The 24,668-nt window shown below is 45.6% G+C and overlaps 1 protein-coding gene across 1 annotated transcript in view; it reads right to left on the reverse strand.

The window, feature by feature from the left end:
- Window positions 1–1,503: 1,503 nt before the first annotated feature.
- AHNAK2 (AHNAK nucleoprotein 2) overlaps window positions 1,504–24,668 on the reverse strand; it is a gene marked incomplete at its 5' end in the record, with an annotated part of 34,115 nt that continues 10,950 nt past the window's right edge. Inside the window, 4 exons of the mRNA XM_081927738.1 lie at window positions 1,504–16,515; window positions 17,239–17,796; window positions 19,228–20,363; window positions 21,087–23,607. Coding sequence (XP_081783864.1) covers window positions 4,042–16,515; window positions 17,239–17,796; window positions 19,228–20,363; window positions 21,087–23,607 — 16,689 coding nt within the window. The 3' untranslated portion in view covers window positions 1,504–4,041. The remainder of the gene's footprint in view (window positions 16,516–17,238; window positions 17,797–19,227; window positions 20,364–21,086; window positions 23,608–24,668) is intronic.

Consider the following 24,668-nt stretch of genomic DNA (forward strand, 5'->3'; position numbering starts at 1 on the left):
ATGAACTAGAGGCCAGTGTAGCTGAAAAGCCGAACGCTCAAGTCCTTCTTAAAAAAACCTGCTTTGACTAACCTCCTGGTGTGGCATTATATTATTTTAAACTGACTTGCTTTTACACTTTCTACTTTTGTGGTTTTAAAGGCTTTTTTTTAAAAAAACAACAACAAAAATTGTTGCACGGATTACATTACTTTTTTAAAAATTAGATATCTGTGTTTTTAATTTGGAGGCTGCCTTGAGGACCCTGTGGGGGCCAAAAGCCAGGGTGGAACCATTTTGAATACATAATTGGGTACATGCTTTCATGTCCATCAATACCACAGGGCAGGGGTCAGCAAAAGAAGGCCGTGGGCCGGATCAGGCCCAATTGCCTTCAGGATCTGTCTGCCGGACTCTCCGTGGATCAGCATGCCATTCCCCCCCCCCGCACCATTCCATTCCCCCCTCTGCCTCTCACAAATTGGCTGGCTGAGCGCCATTTTAAGCAGCCCCTCTTCCCTCTGCTGCCGCTGCTGCCCTGGTGCTCCTGTGGACCAGAGAGCAGAGCAAACAAGCTCCCTCTGCCTACCGACGAGAAGCAGCAGTGGCCCATGCCCCCCTTGCCTATTCTTGCTGCCCCCCCCCCGGTGCCGCTTCTCCAGCCCGCCACAAGGTCTGAGGGACAGTGGACCGGACCGTGGCTAATTTTTTTGCCAACCCCTGCCACAGGGCAACCCAGTCAGAAGGTTGGCATATAATTAAATTACTAAGGCCCTAATTTCGTGGGGGAGTTCACCAATGGCCTGAGCTTCCACGGTGCAGCAACAGCAACCACCCCTGTCACTTGCCCACCCCTGTGGGTAGGGCAATTTGACTCCCTCTAGCTTCTCAGTGCCACGCTACTGACATATTGCCATGGACTCTCTAAACCCGGAAAATGACCCTGTAATCTAGCACTGGTGGCTAGCGATCATTCGCTTATTTACGTCACATGTGGCTTGATTGTAACAAACACATAAATAACCTCAAAGCAGTTATCATTAAAATCTATGGCACAAAGTAAATGGGCTGTAACTGGCAAGTGTATAGAGGACTGACAAATTACCCGCCGAACCCAGGTTTTGTTGTTCTCGGGTACTTTCTGACATCTGCAGTTCACATGGCACAGTAGTAGTTTCACCTACTACTTTGGAAATTGTCCCAGGTCCCCCTGCAGACTTTATCTACAGTACAGGCTTAACAGTCATTGTCAGACTGCTAAACTTGAATGCAAGAGAAGATAATTTCCAGATTTGCAGATAATTCCCAAATCTGCAGATGGAAGGGAAGGAGTTCCATCTCAGGGACATTCTCTCAGGGACATTCCAGGGTTTTGTTGTATTTGTTTTTGCAAATGAACTCAGAATCCTAGTCCTAACAACCAGAGATTCCCCAATCCCCAACTTTCCCAGACATTTTAGATAGCCACACCGGCATGTTAGCATGGATAGTATTTCTTCAGAATCAGAATGACGATCACAATACTAATGGTACTACTTTTATTTCTGTATCAGGAGGAGCATAGCCAGGATACAATCAACATTATTGCCGTACATAAGCACAATGTTTCGCAGGCATGTGTGTACCATCTTGTTGGCTGCATACGTGTAGCAAGCATTCATATAATCCAAAAGGCAAACAATAACTATTTACAACCTATATCCTTAGGAAAGTTAAAGCCACTTACATATGCTCCCTTCCATCTTATCCAAGCACTAAACTCCTGACTATTAAGTTTTATTTCTGAAGTCACTTGAACGCCAGTTTACAATCCAGTCACACTGAAGTACACACCTTAAGCCACTTCAGCCCCCATTGTGTAGGGGTACTGTTGTGGTCAGAAGGTTCTCTTTATCAAGACAGTTGGATCTTATGACCCTTGTCTTAAGATTGGAGTCAACGAATGCCGCTTTTGAATGGTTAGATGGATTAATGAATGTGACGGCTTTGGTCTGCCCAACACATGTCTTTGGACTGAGAGTGATTACTGGTGATCATGTGGTTACATATCTGTACCTGGCCTGTGGGGGTTTGTTTTTACTGCTCAGCAGAAGGGTACCAAACAACACTGGGGTGAATGAGTCACCCTGGGGTGAATGAATGTCAACAAATGAATACAGATTATGGTGGACAAGTCATAACTTATGATGTAGGCATTTTCACGTCAACTGTAACCCCCTTCATGCCTCATATGGCTGAAGTGGGGATGACCCCATGGACCTTACCCCACCCAGTCTGTCATGACCTGGCAACTGACACCATTGTCCTCCACGTTTAGAAAAATACTTCAGCGCCAGGGATCCTTCTGAATCCCTTGCACAATTTAGAACACTGGTGAATCCGATGCTCTAAATCACACGGGCAGCCTAAATGTGTACAGGAAGGTCCCTAAGGTTAGCTCTGCCATTAGGCAGAGTGGAGCGATTGCCTCAGGCAGATACTAGGTGGAGACAAGCAGCAAGGTGTTGGAGGACAGAGCAGTGTGTGCCACAATATTGCCCTGTGTCCCCTGTAGGTGAGCCCTCTGCCCTCAGATGCACTGTTCTACCTGCTGGCAGTGTTGCAGTAAGGTTCAGTCGGCAGTCTGCTTGGCTTCTGTATGAGGAATAGGGGAAAGGGGGGCATCTTGTCTTTCACCTCAGGTAGCATGTCTTGAGCTGGCTCTCCCCCATCACACAATAATGAGGGAAGAACAACAGAAGAGGCTTGTTTTGTCTTGCAAAATTGCATGAGGAATTCTGCCGCATTTCTCTACCTGATTAGAAATGTGAGGAGGTGTGGGTCAAACTCTCGCCGCTTGGCAGGACAAAACAGACACCAATTAAATATGCACCGCGGCAAGTTTTCACATAGTAAGTCATTTGTATCCATCCTGTATCCACCATACAGGCATACAGCCTGTATCTGCTCAGGTAATCATTTACAGGCATGGTAGCCACAGGAATTTTGTGTGTGTTGGCCTCCAGTCAGTAGGAAACTGGCTGTGTGCATCATGTACCAGGTTCAACTTTTGACTCCCCAGTGCAAAGGTTTGAAAAAATATTTGCAGGGGCATAGTTAAAACTGCTTCTTCCGTACAGTGGCAAATGCATTTACCCAACTTGCCACAGGACAAGCATGAAGGCAAGCAATATTTTTCTTATAGCTACTTTTCACCCAGGTGACCAGATGTTGGCTAGTCCCGATATTTTACATATATAAAATTTCAAAAGGCACGCTAACACATATCTTAAGACACTGGTGCTAAGATTTTTTGTCATTAAAAAGAAATTTCAGAAGTAACATTTATATATGCTGTTCTGCAAAATGTTTAGGACTGATATGCAATGTCTTTTAGGTGCCGATACTTCAGTTTAACTGATAGTCTTGAAAACTGGCAAGATGCTTTGTGACTGGAAAGGAAGAATAAGCATTGTAACATTTACAGTATTATTTCCATTTGGTCTATGTTTCAAAACGATCCTGAAATATGCCTATTGCTCAAAGATAATGAAAATATATTTATATATACTTTTCATAAGATAGCAGCAGAAATACAGTTAAAAAAATAAAATCTAAAAAAGAAAATATGTCTTCTAATTCTCCCAGCGCTAGCTTCCTAATACTCTGCAAATAATCTAGAACAAAATCATTGCTGTGATTTGATTCTCAACTTTTGTCCAGTCTTTATTCCTCTAAGTAGGTCTGAAGAAGGAACACTTGTGGGAATTAATAGAAAGGGTCTTTGTTGGTTTCGTTAGAACTACGGATGTCTCTTGTCAGTAGCTTCCTTTGTCTAATTTGTTTCCTTATGTCTCATGCAACAAGTGTTTTTGTTAAGAACTATTTTTCTATATTTCAATGAGCTTGAAAACAGTACTGTAATTTTAATCAAAACATTTCTTTGATCCTTTTAATGTAATGTTTTGTTTTCTTTTGCTGGAAAGAAGGCAATGTGTTTTCTAATTCTCCCCTGCCTAGAAAAGTGTTTCATCACATTTTTATGTATGCTTGAATTTTGAAGGAAAAGAAACCATCTTAATTTTATGCCTCTTCAGGAACGCTTTGGGTTGGAGCTTTCCCTTTCTCTAGCAGTATCAATTCAGTTCTTGCAGAAGATGAAACAATGGGTGTGGTCTCTGAGGTTTCACTCTCTGCGATTGTCTCATTAGGTGGCAAGCATTCTTGTGCATCAAAAAAAGTTTCTGATTTTTCTGTTGGACTTTCCTCATCCTGAGCTTTTTCTTCTTTTGGACCTGTCTCTTCTGCTTTATCAGTTTCCCTTCCCTTTTTTGTTGGAGATGAAAAACCTAACTTAGGGAATCTAAACCACCCAGCTTTTTCAGTTTGTTTGGCAGTGTCACTGTCTGATGTGGATGGGACATCGACTTGTGTCTCTTCTTGAGATGGTTTTTGAACTTCAGGTTTGGAATCTGTGTCTGTGTCATCAACAGAGGAAGAAAACCCAAGACTTGGAAGCCAAAATTTAAACCTGCCAGAAGATCTCTTACTATCAGATTTTTCCTTTGGATCTGTTGTTGACTCTTCTTCAGCCCTTGCAACTTCAGTTTCTTCGGTAATTTCTACAGCTGATTCAGACATCATTGAACTGTCTGCAAACTCATCAGAAGATTGTACTTCAACTGCAAATGCTTTCAGCTTTGCCAGCTTAGTAGCAGAAGATGCTTCTTCAGTAAGTTCTTGGCCTTTGTCTGATACTTTCAGTTCAGCAAAGCTGGTCTTTTGTGTTGTTTCTCTTCCCTTTTCACCTGAAGGTTGGTGATCTTTACTCTCAAACATTTCATTCGTATATTCTGTAGAAGACAGTTTCACTGGCATATCCAAGTTCACAAGTGATTCCTGAATTTTCACTTTTAAAAGAGAAAACCCATAGGTGGCAGTTTGAACTTCTGATGGAGGAATCTCTGATTCTCTCACTATCTGAGTTGAGAAAGATTCCTGACTTTCAGAATTGCAGGAGTCAAACGCAGATTTACCTTGTAGCTGTTTTCCGTTTCCTTCAAAGTATGGTCCTTCAATGTGCAGTGATGAACTTTGAATAAATGTCTCAGTAGATGGGAGTTTACACTCAAGTTGTGTTGTCTGAATATCTGGTTCTGTCAGTGTTGTAATTTTAGCTACTGATTTTTGGACTTTACCGTTCATGGTGTCTATTTTTTCTGTAGGGAATTTAATGTTGAATTCCACTGGCCTCTGTATGAGTGTTGTTGTCTCCTCAAAAGAACGATCTGTAGATGGCAGTTTAGTTTCCACTTGTGTTCTTTGGATGTCAGACAATGTTGTAATTCTGACTGTTGATTTCTGGATATTACAACCAATGTCTTCTACCTTCTTATCGAGGAATGTAGTTCTGAATTCTTGTTGAGGGGCACAATCACCATCTGTATCAGTAGCAGCACATTTCATGTGTGTTGTGTCTTCTGAAGTCAACACTTGTCCTTCAGCTACAGATGTGCTGTATGTGAACTTGGGTATTTTAAGTTTGTGAATATGGAAATTTATCTCTGAATCTTCAAAATCTTGTTTGCCTGTGGTGTCTCCTGGTTTCTCCGCAAGGTCAAGCTTTCTACTTTTCATGTCAACAAACTCTTCTGCTTTTTGAGCCTGGATTCCAAATATCTGTCCTTCAGTTTTATCTAATGACACCTCAGCCTCTGTTTTTGGTGGGTCAGCATCAACTTCTGCACTTCGTGATTTGGTACGTAAACTGCCAAACTTTGGCATCTTGAATTTTGATGATTTTGTTTTACTTGAGCCATCTGTCCCTTCTGCTTTCACTTCTTCCACGGGCAAATCTTTTTCAAAGCCTTCTATTGGGTACTCTATTATTTCAAAGTCTTCATCAGTGACTGAAACATCCATTCTAACTTCTGGTGGTCTAACATCAGGCTCTTGCAAGTCAGATGTAGCATCATCAACTTTCTTGGTGGCTTTTGTGGTTGACCATCCAAAAGAAGGCACACTGAACTTTGGCATTTTGAATATGCTTTCTTTTCCTTGAATATCCTTTTTGGGTGATTTTATTTGGCTCTCCTTTTCAGCCTTTGCATCAGGGCTTTGCTCAGCGACGTTTGCCTCTGTAATGATAGCACCAACTTTTTCCTCTGTTCCAGCCACTGTAATTTTAGTGGCATGTGTCTCAGCCACTGTCATGTCAATATCCACATTTGGTACACTGATTTCTGATGTGGGGTCAGTGGATGAAGTTTTATGTACCTGTACAATCTGTCCTTCAGCACCATGCTTAACTACATCAGCATATGTTTTAGATCCCAGGGGACTTATTGTATCGTCAGCTTTTCCTGAGGCCTGTGAAAAACTGCCTTCCCCCATTAATAGGCCAGGTCTGAAGTCCTTTTCCTTCTGTATTGAAACTCCACCTTTTGTAATGTCCTCCTGAGGAAACATGACTTTGCCTTCTAAAATGTCCTGTCCAGAATACAATTCACTAACCACATGGGGAGACTGGGTTGCCAATTCAGGAGCTTTTATTTCTACTTCAGCAAGAGGAGCTTTTCCTGTACTGCCATCTCCTTCGGCATCACCTTTTTTCCCCTTTGAAGATGATCGGCCAAATGAAGGCATCCTAAACTTTGGCATTTTAAACCAACCCGGAGACTCCTCAGTTTGACTCTCTCCAGACTTTGCTTCATGTTCTCCTTGTTCTTTTGCATCCTGCTCAGCAGGGCTGCGAACAGATATGTCAGATACTTCGATGTCAACTCCGGGCATTTGTATTTCTCTAGCTGACACCTTTATTTCTGCATCAGCGGGTTCAGCTTTTACTTCCAAGGTTGGAGCTTCTCCGCAAAGTCTCTCAAAGTCTTTTGTTGCTTGTAGATGAGAAACTTCAGCTTCCATTTCGGGTAAGGTGACCCCAGTCTCTGGCAATTTTCCTTCTGGAACTGAAATTCCAAATTTTGGCATTTGGAGTTTTAGCATTCTAATTGTGCCCTCCGCAACATCAGTTTTCATACTTCCACTATCCACATTGATTTCACTTTCAGATCCTATTTCTGCACTTTTCAGTTCAACTGAACTATCTATGGTGGGCTCCTTAATATCAACTTTAATATCGGTATCTACTTGGGGAGCTTTGATTTCCACTTTTGATGTGCCCTTTGGCATTTTTATGCATATTTCGGTTTCTTCTTCTTCCTGTGTGGTAAAACTGCTCTCTATATCAGGTATGTGTACCAAAGCCCCTTCTCTTTCCACGGTAATATCTGCCTCCACTTTTGGCAGGCTACCCTGCGATTTCGGTAGCTTTGGCCTGTGAAGGGAGATTTTGGGCATATTAAAATGTGGCCTTTTCATCTGACCTTTTTTCGTAGCTATTTCAGCATCTAGCTCCATGTGGACTTCTTGATCTTCTGACAGAACTGCTGTTAGTTCTGCATCTGTATCATCTGATAAGATAGTCAGTTTAGGTTCTTCCAGAGGTTCCTTTGCAGTAGTTTTAAGACTTGCTTCCTTTTTAGGTGACCAATTAAATGATGGCAATTTGAATTTTGGCATTTTGAAATGCCCTTCTTTTTCTTCTGCATCTATACTTCCAGTCTTTATATCTCCCTCAAATTTAGCATCTTTTGCTGCAGCAACCAAATCTTGAGCCTCCGTCTCTGGCTGTGCCACAGAAAGACCCACTGATGGTAATTTTATGTCTATTGCTGGAATCTTCATGTCGGCTCTAGGGATTGGGGGCATTTTAATTTTTCCTTCGGGGCCGGTTTTTCCTGAACCAGCTAAGTCACCTTCTCCTTCAAGTGTTGGAGCCTCTACTGCAATATCTGCAATATCTGCAGTCGTTTTCAACTGAGGAACTTTTGCATCTTCAGATGGTAAACTAATCTCGGTGTCTGGAGTTTTTCCTTTAGAAAATGAGATTCCAAACTTAGGCCTTTGGAATTTAGGCCTTTTCATCTTCCCATCCATCCCTTCAGTTTTTATCTCTGTTCCATCTACAGAGATATCAGTGGACGGTCCTTCGACTCCTACTTCTAGGCCTTTCACCACAGGGACTTTAATTTCTGCCATTGTTTTACTAACATTATCACCAACATCAAGTGATTTTAATTCTGCTTCTGAAAGACTGGCATCAGGTATAGAAAGTTTGACATCACTTTCAGGTAAGCTGATTTCCATGTCCATTTTTGGAACTTTAAGTTCTGGTTTGGAAAGTTCTAGGCTTGGAAGCTTAATTTCGGGCATTTTAATGCCTTTTCTAGAATCACTACCACTGATATCTGTATCCCGCATTTCTAGTGACATCTTTCCTTCATCCTCTATCGTAGATACTGTCATGTCAGCATGCAACTGTGGTACAGATATTTCTGCTTTATGACTTTTCATTTTTGGAAGCGATATCCTTGGCATGCTAAAATGAGGCCTTCTGATTTTGGTTTTCTCGCTGTCTTTATCAAAAGATATATGTCCCTCCAGGTCTTCAATGTGGACTTCACCTTCCTCTACAGTGAGTGTTAATTCAGATTCAATATCACCTGTTGGAACTGGAACTGAGGAATCTTCTAAATTTGCATAAATATCAGTAGAAACACTTGCTTCTTTCTTTGGAGACCAGCTAAATGATGGAAGCTTGAATTTTGGCATTTTAAATTTGCTTTCTTTTTCAACAATTTCTTTTTCATAGCTTTCACGTTTAATATTTTTGCCTTCTGAATCTGGTCCTTGGATGTCAGCATCTGATTTTGGAACAGAAATATCCACAGATGGAAAAGTGATCTCCTCGTCTGCACCTTTCGCTTTGGAAAGCGAAATTCCAAATTTGGGCGCTTGGAGCTTTGGCATCTTAAATTTACTGTCTAGGCCCTCCATCTTTGCCTCAGCACCATCCAGAGTAATCTCAGCAGAAGGTACCTCTATTTGTAGGTCTGCAGCTCTCAGTTCCAAGGAAGTCTCCCCCTTTGGAATATTCACATCAGGTGCGGAGAACTTGACATCTGCTGAAATGTTCCCTGTCTTCATCTCAGGCTTGGTTACACTCACATCCGGAAGAGCAATGTCAACCTTGGGTGCACTGACATCCACATCGACTTTCGGACCTTTAATTTCTGGTTTGGAGAAACCCATGCGCGGCATCTTGAACTTTGGCATGTGTATTTTCATCCCGCCACCATCAATGCTGCCTTCTGCATCAGGCACCTTAACAGAGACCTCTGCCTCTGGAACTTCCACTTTTGCTTTGGGAAGGGAGATGTCTGCTTCAACCTTTGGCAGCGAGACTCCCACTTGAGGAGTCTTCAGCTTGGGAACTTTGACGCTTGGCATTTTGACATCAGGCATTTGAATTTTGCCCTTCTCAGCGACCTCCAACTCCACACTAGGTGCCTTCATTTCAGATCTGGGCAATTTCACGTCAGTCTCGATGCCCACAGAGGGCAGGGTCACTTCCCCTTTCAGTTCTGGTTTGGAGATATCCACTTCCACAGAAGGTAAGGTGATTTCTCCCTCTACAGTGGCTTTCCCCTTGTGAAGTGACATTCCAAACTTGGGCTTTTGGAATTTTGGCATCTTAAATTTACTATCCGTGCCCTCCAGCTTCGCTTCAATTCCACCTAGAGTGACATCTGCTGATGGTGCCTCAACGTTTAGGTCTGGAGCCTTCAGTTCCAAGGAAGTCTCTCCTTTTGGAAACTTCATGTCAGGTGCTGAAAGGCTGGTGTCTGCTGAAATGTCGCCTGCTTTGATCTCAGGCTTGGTTACACTGACGTCTGGAAGAGCAATGTCAACCTTGGGTGCGCTGACGTCCACATCGACTTTCGGACCTTTGATCTCTGGTTTGGAGAAACCCATGCTGGGCATCTTGAACTTTGGCATGTGTATTTTCATCCCTCCACCCTCGATGCTTCCTTCTGCATCAGGCACCTTAACAGAGACCTCTGCCTCTGGAATTTCCACTTTTGCTTTGGGTACAGAGATGTCTGCCTCAACCTCTGGCATCGAGACTCCCACTTGAGGAGTCTTCATTTTGGGCATTTTGACACCAGGCATTTTGATATTGCCCTTCTCAGCGACTTCCAGCTCCACACTAGGTCCCTTCATTTCAGCTCCGGGCAATTTCACATCAGTCTCGATGCCCACAGAGGGGAGGGTCACGTCCCCTTTCAGTTCTGGTTTGGAGATATCCATATCAACAGAAAGTAAGGTGATTTCTCCCTCTGCAGTGGCTTTCCCTTTGGGAAGTGACATTCCGAACTTGGGCATTTGGAATTTTGGCATCTTAAATTTAGTGTCGGTGCCCTCCAGCTTCACTTCAACTCCACCTAGAGTGACATCTGCCGATGGTGCCTCAAGCTTTAGGTCTGGAGCCTTCAGTTCCAAGGAAGTCTCTCCTTTTGGAAACTTCACGTCAGGTGCTGAAAGGCTGATGTCTGCTGAAATGTCGCCTGCTTTGATCTCAGGCTTGGATACACTGACGTCTGGAAGATCAATGTCAACTTTGGGTGCGCTGATGTCCACATCGACTTTTGGAAATTTGATTTCTGGTTTGGAGAAACCTATGCTGGGCATCTTGAACCTTGGCATGTGCATTTTCATTCCGCCACCCTCGATTCTTCCTTCTGCATCAGGCACCTTAACAGAGACCTCTGCCTCTGGAATTTCCACTTTTGCTTTGGGAACAGAGATGTCTGCTTCAACCTTCGGCAGCGAGACTCCCACCTGAGGAGTCTTCAGATCAGGGACCTTCATACTGGGCATTTTGACGTCAGGCATTTTGATTTTGCCCTTCTCAGAGACCTCCAACTCCACACTAGGTGCCTTCATTTCAGCTCCGGGCAATTTCACGTCAGTCTCGATGCCCACAGAGGGCAGTGTCACTTCCCCTTTCAGTTCTGGTTTGGAGATATCCACTTCCACAGAAGGTAAGGTGATTTCTCCCTCTGCAGTGGCTTTCCCCTTGGGAAGTGACATTCCAAACTTGGGCATTTGGAATTTTGGCATCTTAAATTTAGTGTCAGTGCCCTCCAGCTTCGCTTCAACTCCACCTAGAGCGACATCTGCCGATGGTGCCTCAATGTTCAGGTCTGGAGCCTTCAGTTCCAAGGAAGCCTCCCCCTTTGGAATCTTTATGTCAGGTGCTGTGAACTTCATGTCCGCTGAAATGTCACCTGCTTTGATTTCAGGCTTGGTTACACTGACATCAGGAAGATCAATGTCAACTTTGGGTGAGCTGATGTCCACATCAACTTTGGGACCTTTGATTTCTGGTTTGGAAAAACCCATGCTGGGCATCTTGAACTTTGGCATGTGTATTTTCATCCCGCCACTCTTAATGCTACTTTCTGCATGAGGCACATTGACAGATGCGGAAGCCTCTGGATTCTCCATTGCTGCTGTGGGAAGAGAGATGTCTGCTTGGACTTTTGGCAGTGAGACTCCCACCTGAGGAGTCCTCATTTTGGGGACCTTGACGCTTGACATTTTGACATCGGGCGCTTTGATTTTTCCTTTCTCAGAGACCTCCAATTCCGCACTAGGTGCCCGTATTTCAGCTCCTTGCAATTTCAAATCTGTCTCAATGCTCATAGAGGGCAGTATGACTTCGCCTTTCTTTTCTGGTATGGAGACATCTACTTCAACAGAAGGTAGGGTGCCCATGCCATCTACACTGGCTTTACCTTTGGGAAATGAAATTCCAAACTTGGGCATTTGGAATTTAGGCCTTTTAAATTTACTGTCCATGCCTTCCACCTTTGTCTCAACACCTCCCAAATCAACATCGACTAGTGGTGCCTCAACTTTAACGTCTGGAGCCTTCAGTTCCAAGGAAGCCTCCCCCTTTGGAAACTGTATGTCAGGTGCTGTGAACTTCATGTCTGCTGAAATGTCACCTGCTTTGATTTCAGGCTTGATTACACTGACGTCTGGAAGATCAATGTTAAACTTGGGTGCGCTGACGTCCACATCGACATTGGGACCTTTGATTTCTGGTTTGGAGAAACCCATGCTGGGCATCTTGAACTTTGGCATGTGTATTTTCATTCCGCCACCTTCGATGCTCCCTTCGGCATCAGGCACCTTAACAGAGACCTCTGCCTCTGGAATTTCCACTTTTGCTTTGGGAACAGAGATGTCTGCTTCAACCTTGGGCAGTGAGACTCCCACTTGAGGAGTCTTCATTTTGGGCATTTTGACACCAGGCATTTTGATTTTGCCCTTCTCAACGACCTCCAACTCCACACTAGGTCCCTTCATTTCAGCTCCGGGCAATTTCACGTCAGTCTCGATGCCCACAGAGGGCAGGGTCACTTCCCCTTTCAGTTCTGGTTTGGAGATATCCACTTGCACAGAAGGTAAGCTGATTTCTCCCTCTGCAGTGCCTTTACCCTTGGGAGGTGACATTCCAAACTTGGGCATTTGGAATTTTGGCATCTTAAATTTACTGTCCGTACCCTCCAGCTTAGCTTCAATGCCACCTACATCAATATCAGCCGATGGTGCCTCAACCTTAAAGTCTGGAGCCTTCAGTTCCAAGGAAGCCTCCCCCTTTGGAATCTTTATGTCAGGTGCTCTGAACTTCGTGTCTGTTGAAATGTCACCTGATTTGATCTCAGGCTTGTTTACACTGATGTCTGGAACAGCAATGTCAACCTTGGGGGTGCTGACGTCCATATCGACTTTGGGACCTTTGATCTCTGATTTGGAGAATCCCATGCTGGGCATCTTGAACTTTGGCATGTGTATTTTCATCTCTCCACTCTCAATTTTCCCTTCTGCATCAGGCACCTTAACAGAGACCTCCGCCTCTGGAATTTCCACTTTTGCTTTGGGAAGGGAGATGTCTGCTTCAACCTTGGGCAGCGAGACTCCCACTTGAGGAGTCTTCATTTTGGGCATTTTGACACCAGGCATTTTGATTTTGCCCTTCTCAGATACCTCTAACTCCACACTAGGTCCCTTCATTTCAGCTCCGGGCAATTTCACATCAGTCTCGATGCCCACAGAGGGGAGGGTCACGTCGCCTTTCAGTTCTGGTTTGGAGATATCCACTTCCACAGAAGGTAAGGTGATTTCTCCCTCTGCAGTGGCTTTTCCTTTGGGAAGTGACATTCCAAATTGGGGCATTTGGAATTTTGGCATCTTAAATTTAGTTTCGGTGCTCTCCAGCTTCGTTTCAACTCCACCTAGAGTGACATCTGCCGATGGTACCTCAAGCTTTAGTTCTGGAGCCTTCAGCTCCAAGGAAGCCTCCCCCTTTGGAAACTGTACGTCAGGTGCTGTGAACTTCATGTCTGCTGAAATGTCACCTGCTTTGATCTCAGGCTTGGTTACACTGACGTCCGGAAGAGCAATGTCAACCTTGGGGGTGCTGACGTCCACATCGACTTTGGGACCTTTGATCTCTGGTTTGGAGAAACCCATGCTGGGCATCTTGAACTTTGGCATGTGTATTTTCATCCCTCCACTCTCGATTTTCCCTTCTGCATCAGGCACCTTAACAGAGACCTCTACCTCTGGAATTTCCACTTTTGCTTTGGGAAGGGAGATGTCTGCTTCAACCTTTGGCAGTGAGACTCCCACTTGAGGGGTTTTTATTTTTGGGACCTTGACGCTTGGCATTTTGACATCAGGCATTTTGATTTTGCCGTTCTCAGCGACTTCCAACTCCACACTAGGTGCCTTCATTTCAGTTCCGGGCAATTTCACATCAGTCTCGATGCCCACAGAGGACAGGGTCACTTCCCCTTTCAGTTCTGGTTTGGAAACATCCACTTCCACAGACGGTAAGGTGATTTCTCCCTCTGCAGTGGCTTTCCCCTTGGGAAGTGACATTACAAACTTGGGCATTTGGAATTTTGGCATCTTAAATTTACTGTCCGTGCCCTCCAGCTTCACTTCAACTCCACCTAGAGCGACATCTGCCGATGGTGCCTCAACCTTTACGTCTGGTGTCTTCAGTTCCAAGGAAGTTTCTCCTTTTGGAAACTTCACGTCAGGTGCTGAAAGGCTGATGTCCGCTGAAATGTCACCTGCTTTGATCTCAGGCTTGTTTACACTGACGTCTGGAAGAGCAATGTCAACCTTGGGGGCGCTGACGTCCACATTGACTTTGGGACCTTTTATTTCTGGTTTGGAGAAACCTATGCTGGGCATCTTGAACTTTGGCATGTGTATTTTCATTCCGCCCCCCTCGATGCTTCCTTCTGCATCAGGCACCTTAACAGAGACCTCTGCCTCTGGAATTTCCACTTTTGCTTTGGGTACAGAGATGTCTGCTTCAACCTTGGGCAGTGAGACTGCCACTTGAGGAGTCTTCAGCTTGGGAACCTTGACACTTGGCATTTTGACATCAGGCATTTTGATCTTGCCCTTCTCAGCGACTTCCAATTCCACACTAGGTCCCTTCATTTCAGCTCCGGGCAATTTCACATCAGTCTCGATGCCCACAGAGGGCAGGGTCACTTCCCCTTTCAGTTCTGGTTTGGAAACATCCACTTCCACAGAAGGTAAGGTGATTTCTCCCTCTGCAGCGGATTTCCCTTTGGGAAGTGACATTCCAAACTTGGGCATTTGGAGTTTTGGCATCTTAAATTTACTGTCCGTGCCCTCCAGCTTAGCTTCAATGCCACCTACATCAGTATCAGCCGATGGTGCCACAAGCTTGAGGTCTGGAGCCTTCAGTTCCAAGGAAGCCTCCCCCTTTGGAATCTTGACGTCGGGTGCTGTGAACTTGATATCTGCTGAGATGTCACCTGCTTTGATTTCAGGCTTGGTTACACTGACATCTGGAAGAGCGATGTCAACCTTGGGGGCGCTGACGTCCACATCAACTTTGGGACCTTTGATTTCTGGTTTGGAGAAACCCATGCTGGGCATCTTGAACTTTGGCATGTGTATTTTCATTCCGCCCCCCTTGATGCTTCCTTCTGCAACAGGCACCTTAACAGAGACCTCTGCCTCTGGAATTTCCACTTTTGCTTTGGGAAGGGAGATGTCTGCTTCAACCTTGGGCAGCGAGACTCCCACTTGAGGAGTCTTCATTTTGGGCATTTTGACACCAGGCATTTTGATTTTGCCCTTCTCAGATACCTCCAACTCCACACTAGGTCCCTTCATTTCAGCTCCGGGCAATTTCACGTCAGTCTCGATGCCCACAGAGGGCAGGGTCACTTCCCCTTTCAGTTCTGGTTTGGAGATATCCACTTCCACAGAAGGTAAGCTGATTTCTCCCTCTGCAGTGGCTTTCCCCTTGAGAGGTGACATTCCAAACTTGGGCATTTGGAATTTTGGCATCTTAAATTTAGTGTCAGTGCCCTCCAGCTTCGCTTCAACTCCACCTGGAGCGACATCTGCCGATGGTGCCTCAAGCTTTAGGTCTGGTGTCTTCAGTTCCAAGGAAGCCTCCCCCTTTGGAAACTGTATGTCAGGTGCTGTGAACTTCATGTCTGCTGAAATGTCGCCTGCTTTGATCTCAGGCTTGGTTACACTGACGTCCGGAAGAGCAATGTCAACCTTGGGTGTGCTGACATCCACATCGACTTTGGGACCTTTGATCTCTGGTTTGGAGAAACCCATGCTGGGCTTCTTGAACTTTGGCATGTGCATTTTCATCCCTCCACTCTCGATTTTCCCTTCTGCATCAGGCACCTTAACAGAGACCTCTGCCTCTGGAATTTCCACTTTTGCTTTGGGAAGGGAGATGTCTGCTTCAACCTTTGGCAGCGAGACTCCCACTTGAGGGGTTTTTATTTTTGGGACCTTGACGCTTGGCATTTTGACATCAGGCATTTTGATTTTGCCCTTCTCAGCAACCTCCAACTCCACACTTGGTGCCTTCATTTCAGCTCCGGGCAATTTCACATCAGTCTCGATGCCCACAGAGGGCAGTGTCACTTCCCCTTTCAGTTCTGGTTTGGAGATATCCACATCAACAGAAGGTAAGCTGATATCTCCCTCTGCAGTGGCGTTCCCTTTTGGAAGTGACATTCCAAACTTCGGCATTTGGAGTTTTGGCATCTTAAATCTACTGTCCGTACCCTCCAGCTTCGCTTCAACTCCACCTAGAACAACATCCGCCGATGGTGCCTCAAGCTTTAGGTCTGCAGCCTTCAGTTCCAAGGAAGCCTCCCCCTTTGGAAATTGTACGTCAGGTGCTGTGAACTTCATGTCTGCTGAAATGTCACCTGCTTTGATCTCAGGCTTGGTTACACTGACGTCCGGAAGAGCAATGTCAACCTTGGGTGCGCTGACATCCACATCGACTTTGGGACCTTTGATCTCTGGTTTGGAGAAACCCATGCTGGGCATCTTGAACTTTGGCATGTGTATTTTCATCCCGCCACCCTCGATGCTCCCTTCTGCATCAGGCACCTTAACAGAGACCTCTGCTTCTGGAATTTCCACTTTTGCTTTGGGAACAGAGATGTCTGCCTCAACCTCTGGCATCGAGACTCCAACTTGAGGAGTCTTCAGCTTGGGAACCTTGACGCTTGGCATTTTGACATCAGGCATTTTGATTTTGCCCTTCTCAGCAACCTCGAACTCCACACTTGGGGCCTTCATTTCAGCTCTGGGCAATTTCACGTCAGTCTCGATGTCCACAGAGGGGAAGGTCACGTCCCCTTTCAGTTCTGGTTTGGAAACATCCACTTCCACAGAAGGTAAGGTGATTTCTCCCTCTGCAGTGGCTTTCCCTTTGGGAAGTGACATTCCAAACTTGGGCATTTGGAATTTTGGCATCTTAAATTTACTGTCCGTACCCTCCAGCTTAGCTTCAATGCCACCTACATCAATATCAGCCGATGGTGCCTCAACCTTAAAGTCTGGAGCCTTCAGTTCCAAGGAAGCTTGTCCCTTTGGAATCTTTATGTCAGGTGCTGTCAACTTCATGTCTGCTGAAATGTCGCCTGCTTTGATCTCAGGCTTGGTTATACTGACGTCTGGAAGATCAATGTCCACCTTGGGTGCGCTGACATCCACATCAACTTTGGGACCTTTGATCTCTGGTTTGGAGAATCCCATGCTGGGCATCTTGAACTTTGGCATGTGTATTTTCATCCCTCCACCCTCGATGCTTCCTTCTGCATCAGGGACCTTAACAGAGACCTCCGCCTCTGGAATTTCCACTTTTGCTTTGGGAACAGAGATGTCTGCTTCAACCTTCGGCAGCGAGACTCCCACCTGAGGAGTCTTCATACCAGGGACTTTCATGCTTGGCATTTTGACATCAGGCATTTTGTTTTTTCCCTTCTCAGATACCTCCAACTCCAGACTAGGTGCCTTCATTTGAGCTCCGGGCAATTTCACATCAGTCTCGATGCCCACAGAGGGCAGGGTCACTTCCCCTTTCAGTTCTGGTTTGGAGATATCCACTTCCACAGAAGGTAAGGTGATTTCTCCCTCTGCAGCAGCTTTCCCTGTGGGAAGTGACATTCCAAACTTGGGCATTTGGAATTTTGGCATCTTAAATTTACTGTCCGTGCCCTCCAGCTTCGCTTCAATTCCACCTAGAGCGACATCTGCCGATGGTGCCTCAAGCTTTAGGTCTGGAGCCTTCAGTTCCAAGGAAGTCTCTCCTTTTGGAAACTTCACGTCAGGTGCTGAAAGGCTGATGTCTGCTGAAATGTCGCCTGCTTTGATCTCAGGCTTGGATACACTGACGTCTGGAAGATCAATGTCAACTTTGGGTGCGCTGATGTCCACATCGACTTTTGGAAATTTGATTTCTGGTTTGGAGAATCCCATGCTGGGCATCTTGAACTTTGGCATGTGTATTTTCATCCCTCCACCCTCGATGCTGCCTTCTGCATCAGGGACCTTAACAGAGAACTCTGCTTCTGGAATTTCCACTTTTGCTTTGGGAACAGAGATGTCTGCCTCAACCTCTGGCAGCAAGACTCCCACTTCAGGGCTTTTTATTTTTGGAACCTTGACGCTTGGCATTTTGACATCAGGCATTTTGATTTTGCCCTTCTCAGCAACCTCCAACTCCACAGTAGGTCCCTTCATTTCAGCTCCGGGCAATTTCACATCAGTCTCGATGCCCACAGAGGGTAGGGTCACTTCCACTTTCAGTTCTGGTTTGGAAACATCCACTTCCACAGACGGTAAGGTGATTTCTCCCTCTGCAGCGGATTTCCCTTTGGGAAGTGACATTCCAAACTTGGGCATTTGGAATTTTGGCATCTTATATTTACTGTCCGTACTCTCCAACTTCGCTTCAACTCCATCTAGAACGACATCCGGCGATGGTGCCTCAAGCTTTAGTTCTGGACCCTTCAGTTCCAAGGAAGCCTCTCCTTTTGGAAACTTCATGTCAGGTGCTGAAAGGCTGATGTCTGCTGAAATGTCACCTGCTTTGATCTCAGGCTTGGTTATACTGACGTCCGGAAGAGCAATGTCAACCTTGGGTGCGCTGATGTCCATATCAACTTTGGGACCTTTGATTTCTGGTTTGGAGAAACCCATGCTGGGCTTCTTGAACTTTGGCAAGTGTATTTTCATCCCTCCACCCTCCATGCTACCTTCTGCATCAGGCACCTTAACAGAGACCTCTGCCTCTGGAATTTCCACCTTTGCTTTGGGAGCAGAGATGTCTGCCTCAATCTTGGGCAGTGAGACTCCCACTTGAGGAGTTTTTATTTTTGGGACCTTGACACTTGGCATTTTGATTTTGCCCTTCTCAGAGACCTCCAACTCCACACTAGGCACCTTCATTTGAGCTCCGGGCAATTTCACGTCAGTCTCGATGCCCACAGAGGGTAGGGTCACTTCCCCTTTCAGTTCTGGTTTGGAAATATCCACTTCCACAGAAGGTAAGGCGATTTCTCCCTCTGCAGCGGCTTTCTCTGTGGGAAGTGACATTCCAAACTTGGGCATTTGGAGTTTTGGCATCTTAAATATACTGTGTGTACCCTCCGGCTTCGCTTCAACTCCACCTAGAGCGACATCTGCTGATGGTGCCTCAACGTTTAGGTCTGGAGCCTTCTGTTCCAAGGATATCTCTCCTTTTGGAAACTTCACATCAGGTGCTGAAAGGCTGATGTCTGCTGAAATGTCGCCTGCTTTGATCTCAGGCTTGGTTATACTGACGTCCGGAAGAGCAATGTCAACCTTGGGGGCGCTGATGTCCACATCAACTTTGGGACCTTTGATCTCTGGTTTGGAGAATCCCATGCTGGGCATCTTGAACTTTGGCATGTGCATTTTCATCCCTCCACCCTCAATGCTCTCTTCTGCATCAGGCACTTTAACAGAGACCTCTGCCTCTGGAATTTCCACTTTTGCTTTGGGAACAGAGATGTCTGCCTCAACCTTTGGCAGCGAGACTCCCACTTGAGGAGTCTTCAGATCAGGGACCTTCATACTTGGCATTTTGACGTCAGGCATTTTGATTTTGCCCTTCTCAGAGACCTCCAACTCCACACTTGGTGCCTTCATTTCAGCTCCGGGCAATTTCACGTCAGTCTCGATGCCCACAGAGGGCAGTGTCACTTCCCCTTTCAGTTCTGGTTTGGAGATATCCACTTCCACAGAAGGTAAGGTGATTTCTCCCTCTGCAGCGGCTTTCCCTTTGGGAAGTGATATTCCAAATTTGGGCATTTGGAGTTTTGGCATCTTAAATTTACTGTCCGTACCCTCCAACTTCACTTCAACTCCACCTAGAACGACATCCGCCGATGGTGCCTCAAGCTTTAGGTCTGGTGTCTTCAGTTCCAAGGAAGCCTCCCCCTTTGGAAACTGTACGTCAGTTGCTGTGAACTCCATGTCTGCTGAAATGTCACCTGCTTTGATCTCAGGCTTGGTTACACTGACGTCTGGAAGAGCAATGTCAACCTTGGGTGCGCTGACGGCCACATCGACTTTCGGACCTTTGATCTCTGGTTTGGAGAAACCCATGCTGGGCATCTTGAACTTTGGCATGTGTATTTTCATTCCGCCACCCTCGATGCTCCCTTCTGCATCAGGCACCTTAACAGAGACCTCTGCTTCTGGAATTTCCACTTTTGCTTTGGGAACAGAGATGTCTGCCTCAACCTTCGGCAGCGAGACTCCCACTTGAGGAGTCTTCAGATCAGGGACCTTCATACTTGGCATTTTGACGTCAGGCATTTTGATTTTGCCCTTCTCAGAGACCTCCAACTCCACACTTGGTGCCTTCATTTCAGCACCGTGCAATTTCACATCAGTCTCGATGCCCACAGAGGGCAGTGTCACTTCCCCTTTCAGTTCTGGTTTGGAAACATCCACTTCCACAGAAGGTAAGGTAATTTCTCCCTCTGCTGTGGTTTTCCCTTTGGGAAGTGACATTCCAAACTTGGGCATTTGGAGTTTTGGCATCTTAAATTTACTGTCCGTGCCCTCCAGCTTCGCTTCAACTCCACCTAGAATGACATCCGCCCATGGTGCCTCAAGCTTTAGGTCTGGAGCCTTTAGTTCCAAAGAAGCCTCCCCCGTTGGAATCTTTATGTCGGTGGCTGAGAGGGTGATGTCTGCTGAAATGTCGCCTGCTTTGATCTCAGGCTTGGTTATACTGACATCAGTAAGAGCAATGTCAACCTTGGGTGCGCTGACGTCCACATCGACTTTGGGACCTTTTATTTCTGGTTTGGAGAATCCCATGCTGGGCATCTTGTACTTTGGCATGTGTATTTTCATTCCGCCACCCTCGATGCTCCCTTCTGCATCAGGCACTTTAACAGAGACCTCTGCCTCTGGAATTTCCACTTTTGCTTTGGGAACAGAGATGTCTGCCTCAACCTTTGGCAGCGAGACTCCCACTTGAGGAGTCTTCAGATCAGGGACCTTCATACCTGGCATTTTGCCGTCAGCCATTTTGATTTTGCCCTTCTCAGAGACCTCCAACTCCACACTTGGTGCCTTCATTTCAGCTCCGGGCAATTTCACATCAGTCTCGATGCCCACAGAGGGCACAGTCACTTCCCTTTTCAGTTCTGGTTTGGAGATATCCACATCAACAGAAGGTAAGGCGATTTCTCCCTCTGCAGCGGCTTTCCCTGTGGGAAGTGACATTCCAAACTTGGGCATATGGAATTTTGGCATCTTAAATTTACTGTCCGTACCCTCCAACTTCACTTCAACTCCACCTAGAACGACATCCGCCGATGGTGCCTCAAGCTTTAGGTCTGGTGTCTTCAGTTCCAAGGAAGCCTCCCCCTTTGGAAACTGTACGTCAGTTGCTGTGAACTCCATGTCTGCTGAAATGTCACCTGCTTTGATCTCAGGCTTGGTTACACTGACGTCTGGAAGAGCAATGTCAACCTTGGGTGCGCTGACGGCCACATCGACTTTCGGACCTTTGATCTCTGGTTTGGAGAAACCCATGCTGGGCATCTTGAACTTTGGCATGTGTATTTTCATTCCGCCACCCTCGATGCTCCCTTCTGCATCAGGCACCTTAACAGAGACCTCTGCCTCTGGAATTTCCACTTTTGCTTTGGGAAGGGAGATGTCAGCCTCAACCTTTGGCAGTGAGACTCCCACTTGAGGTGTCTTCATACCAGGGACCTTCATGCTTGGCATTTTGCCGTCAGGCATTTTGATTTTGCCCTTCTCAGAGACCTCGAACTCCACACTTGGTGCCTTCATTTCAGCTCCGGGCAATTTCACATCAGTCTCGATGCCCACAGAGGGCAGGGTCACTTCCCCTTTCAGTTCTGGTTTGGAAACATCCACTTCCACAGAAGGTAAGGTAATTTCTCCCTCTGCAGCGGCTTTCCCTTTGGGAAGTGACATTCCAAATTTGGGCATTTGGAATTTTGGCATCTTAAATTTACTGTCCGTGCCCTCCAGCTTAGCTTCAATGCCACCTACATCAGTATCAGCCGATGGTGCCTCAAGCTTGAGGTCTGGACCCTTCAGTCCCAAGGAAGCTTCCCCCTTTGGAATCTTGACGTCGGGTGCTGTGAACTTGATATCTGCTGAAATGTCACCTGCTTTGATTTCAGGCTTGGTTACACTGACATCTGGAAGAGCGATGTCAACCTTGGGTGCGCTGACATCCACATCGACTTTGGGACCTTTGATGTCTGGTTTGGAGAAACCCATGCTGGGCATCTTGAACTTTGGCATGTGTATTTTCATCCCTCCACCCTCGATTCTTCCTTCTGCATCAGGCACCTTAACAGAGACCTCTGCCTCTGGAATTTCCACTTTTGCTTTGGGAAGGGAGATGTCTGCTTCAACCTTTGGCAGCGAGACTCCCACTTGAGGGGTTTTTATTTTTGGGACCTTGACGCTTGGCATTTTGACATCAGGCATTTTGATTTTGCCCTTCTCAGCAACCTCTAACTCCACACTAGGTTCCTTGATTTCAGCTCCGGGCAATTTCACATCAGTCTCGATGCCCACAGAGGGCAGGGTCACTTCCCCTTTCAGTTCTGGTTTGGAGATTTCCGCGTCCACAGAAGGTAAGGTGATTTCTCCCTCTGCAGCAAGTTTCCCTGTGGGAAGTGACATTCCAAACTTGGGCATTTGGAGTTTTGGCATCGTAAATTTACTGCCGGTGCCCTCCAGATTAGCTTCAACTCCACCTACTGCAATATCAGCCGATTGTGCCTCAATCTTTAGGTCTGGAGCCTTCATTTCTGTTCCAAATTTGGGCATTTGGAATTTTGGCATTTTAAACGTAGTGTCCACGCCCTCCTTCTTAATCTCAGCAGCACCCAGAGACATATCAGTTGATGGTGTCTCTAGTTGTATGTCTGGAGTTTTAAGTTCCAAAGAAGCTTTGGCTGTCGGCATACATATGTCAGTTGTTGCTATCATGACGTTTGAATCTTCTTCATTTTGATTAATTACTCCTTTGATGCCATCCATGTCTTTTTTTTCATTTTCTGTTTGTTCATTGTCCATTTGTAATTTTGTATACATTTTTTCTGTGGATCCCTTTTGCTTCTTTTTTCGTTGTTTTGGTGGTGTTAACTGTTTTATTTGTACATCTTGTATTTCACCTGTTTGCAATATAGGTTTTGTTATCTGTGTTGTTATCACAGTCGTTTCTGATTTTTTTGTGATGGCTTTGGATTTTGATTTCTTTTCTTTTGTTTTTTTAATTGTTAATTCAACTTCAGGGTATTTACCTGTATGGTATGGCAGTTCAAATTTTGTTTCCCTAACATCTTTTCTGGGTTCCTGTATTTCCTCCAGTTTTTTCTCTTTAGCCCGTGAAGTAGAATATTGCACTGTTATTAATTCTGGGATTTCCTGCGCAGTATCATTTTCATAGTCTGTGAGAGGTTTAACTTCGTATTTTGTCCTCTCCTCTGGTTCTTGTTTAGTTCTGTGCATCTTGAATCCAATACTGGGGAATCTTAGTTTCTTTTGACTTCCTCTTTTAACTTTTGCATGAATTTCTTCTGGCTGAAATTGTGATTCTGTGTCTGTGCTTGTTGGGGAAATATCCGGAATCGCATGTTCGTATGCATCTGACGTGCTACGAGATCTCCTTTGCCCCAGTATCTTTTTACCTTTTAATGACTGGAATTTTGGCCAGGAAAGTCTGTCCTTTTTGGATCTTTTTGGTCTTCCAACTCTTTGTTTTACAATTAAGTCTGCTTTATCTTCTTCTGTGAATGTCTTTTCTGATGTTTCCAGTGCTTCCTTCCCCTGAGAAATAGAATTTCCAAAATAAATGGTTGTAGTACTTAATACGTATGTATTTAATCCCCACCCCTTTGCATCTTCAAAATTGTTGAAAGCAATGTACATCAGAATGTTTAAATGAATCAAATAGCAACAAGAAACCCCAAAACGTTAAAACAGACTAAATTAGCAGAGAGACTTTGGCTGTGTACACATTACCAGCTTAAAACACAGTGGGACAACTTCCCTGTGCTTCATTTCAAATCACATTTGGACATCGTCGCACACACCAGCATGGTTGGGTGTATTTCCCTTTAATAATATATTTTTTATTAAAGCTTTTTCATAATAAAGGTAAAAGATAAAGGGACCCCTGACCATTAGGTCCAGTCATGACCGACTCTGGGGTTGCGGCACTCATCTTGCTTTATTGGCCAAGGGAGCCGGTGTACAGCTTCCCGGTCATGTGGCCAGCATGACTAATCCGCTTCTGGCGAACCAGAGCAGCACACGGAAATGCCGTTTACCTTCCCGCCAGAGCGGTTCCTATTTATCTACTTGCACTTTTGACGTGCTTTCGAACTGCTAGGTTGGCAGGAGCTGGGACCGAGCAACGGAAGGTCACCCCGTGGCAGGGATTCAAACCACCGACCTTCTGATTGACGAGTCCTAGGCTCTGTGGTTTAACCCACCGCGCCACTCGCGTCCCTTTTTTTCATAATACAATGAGATAAAAGGTTGGATGTTTTTCCAAGTTTCCCATTGCCTGTCCACATCAGTGGGTGGAGAGGGGCATGGATGTCATCATATGGCTTACATTTTCAAATCAGACTGAAGCTGGTTAGGGAGAAAACACATAAAAATGCAGTATTTCTCAGGGAACTACAGGATAGATGTGACTTGCAGCCAACGTTGTGCATGCACGGCTTCAGAAACCAGTGCTGGGAGCTCACTGGAAGCAGAGCAAACGCGAGTCTCCAAAACAACTGATTCACATTCCATAAAAGCCTCATGCTTCCGGGAATGTAAAAAGGTAAAGGGACCCCTGACCATTAGGTCCCTCTAGCAATTCAAGGTGACAAACA

Source organism: Podarcis melisellensis (genome assembly GCF_964234715.1).
Source record: "Podarcis melisellensis genome assembly, chromosome: 1".
Lineage (NCBI taxonomy): Eukaryota > Metazoa > Chordata > Lepidosauria > Squamata > Lacertidae > Podarcis > Podarcis melisellensis.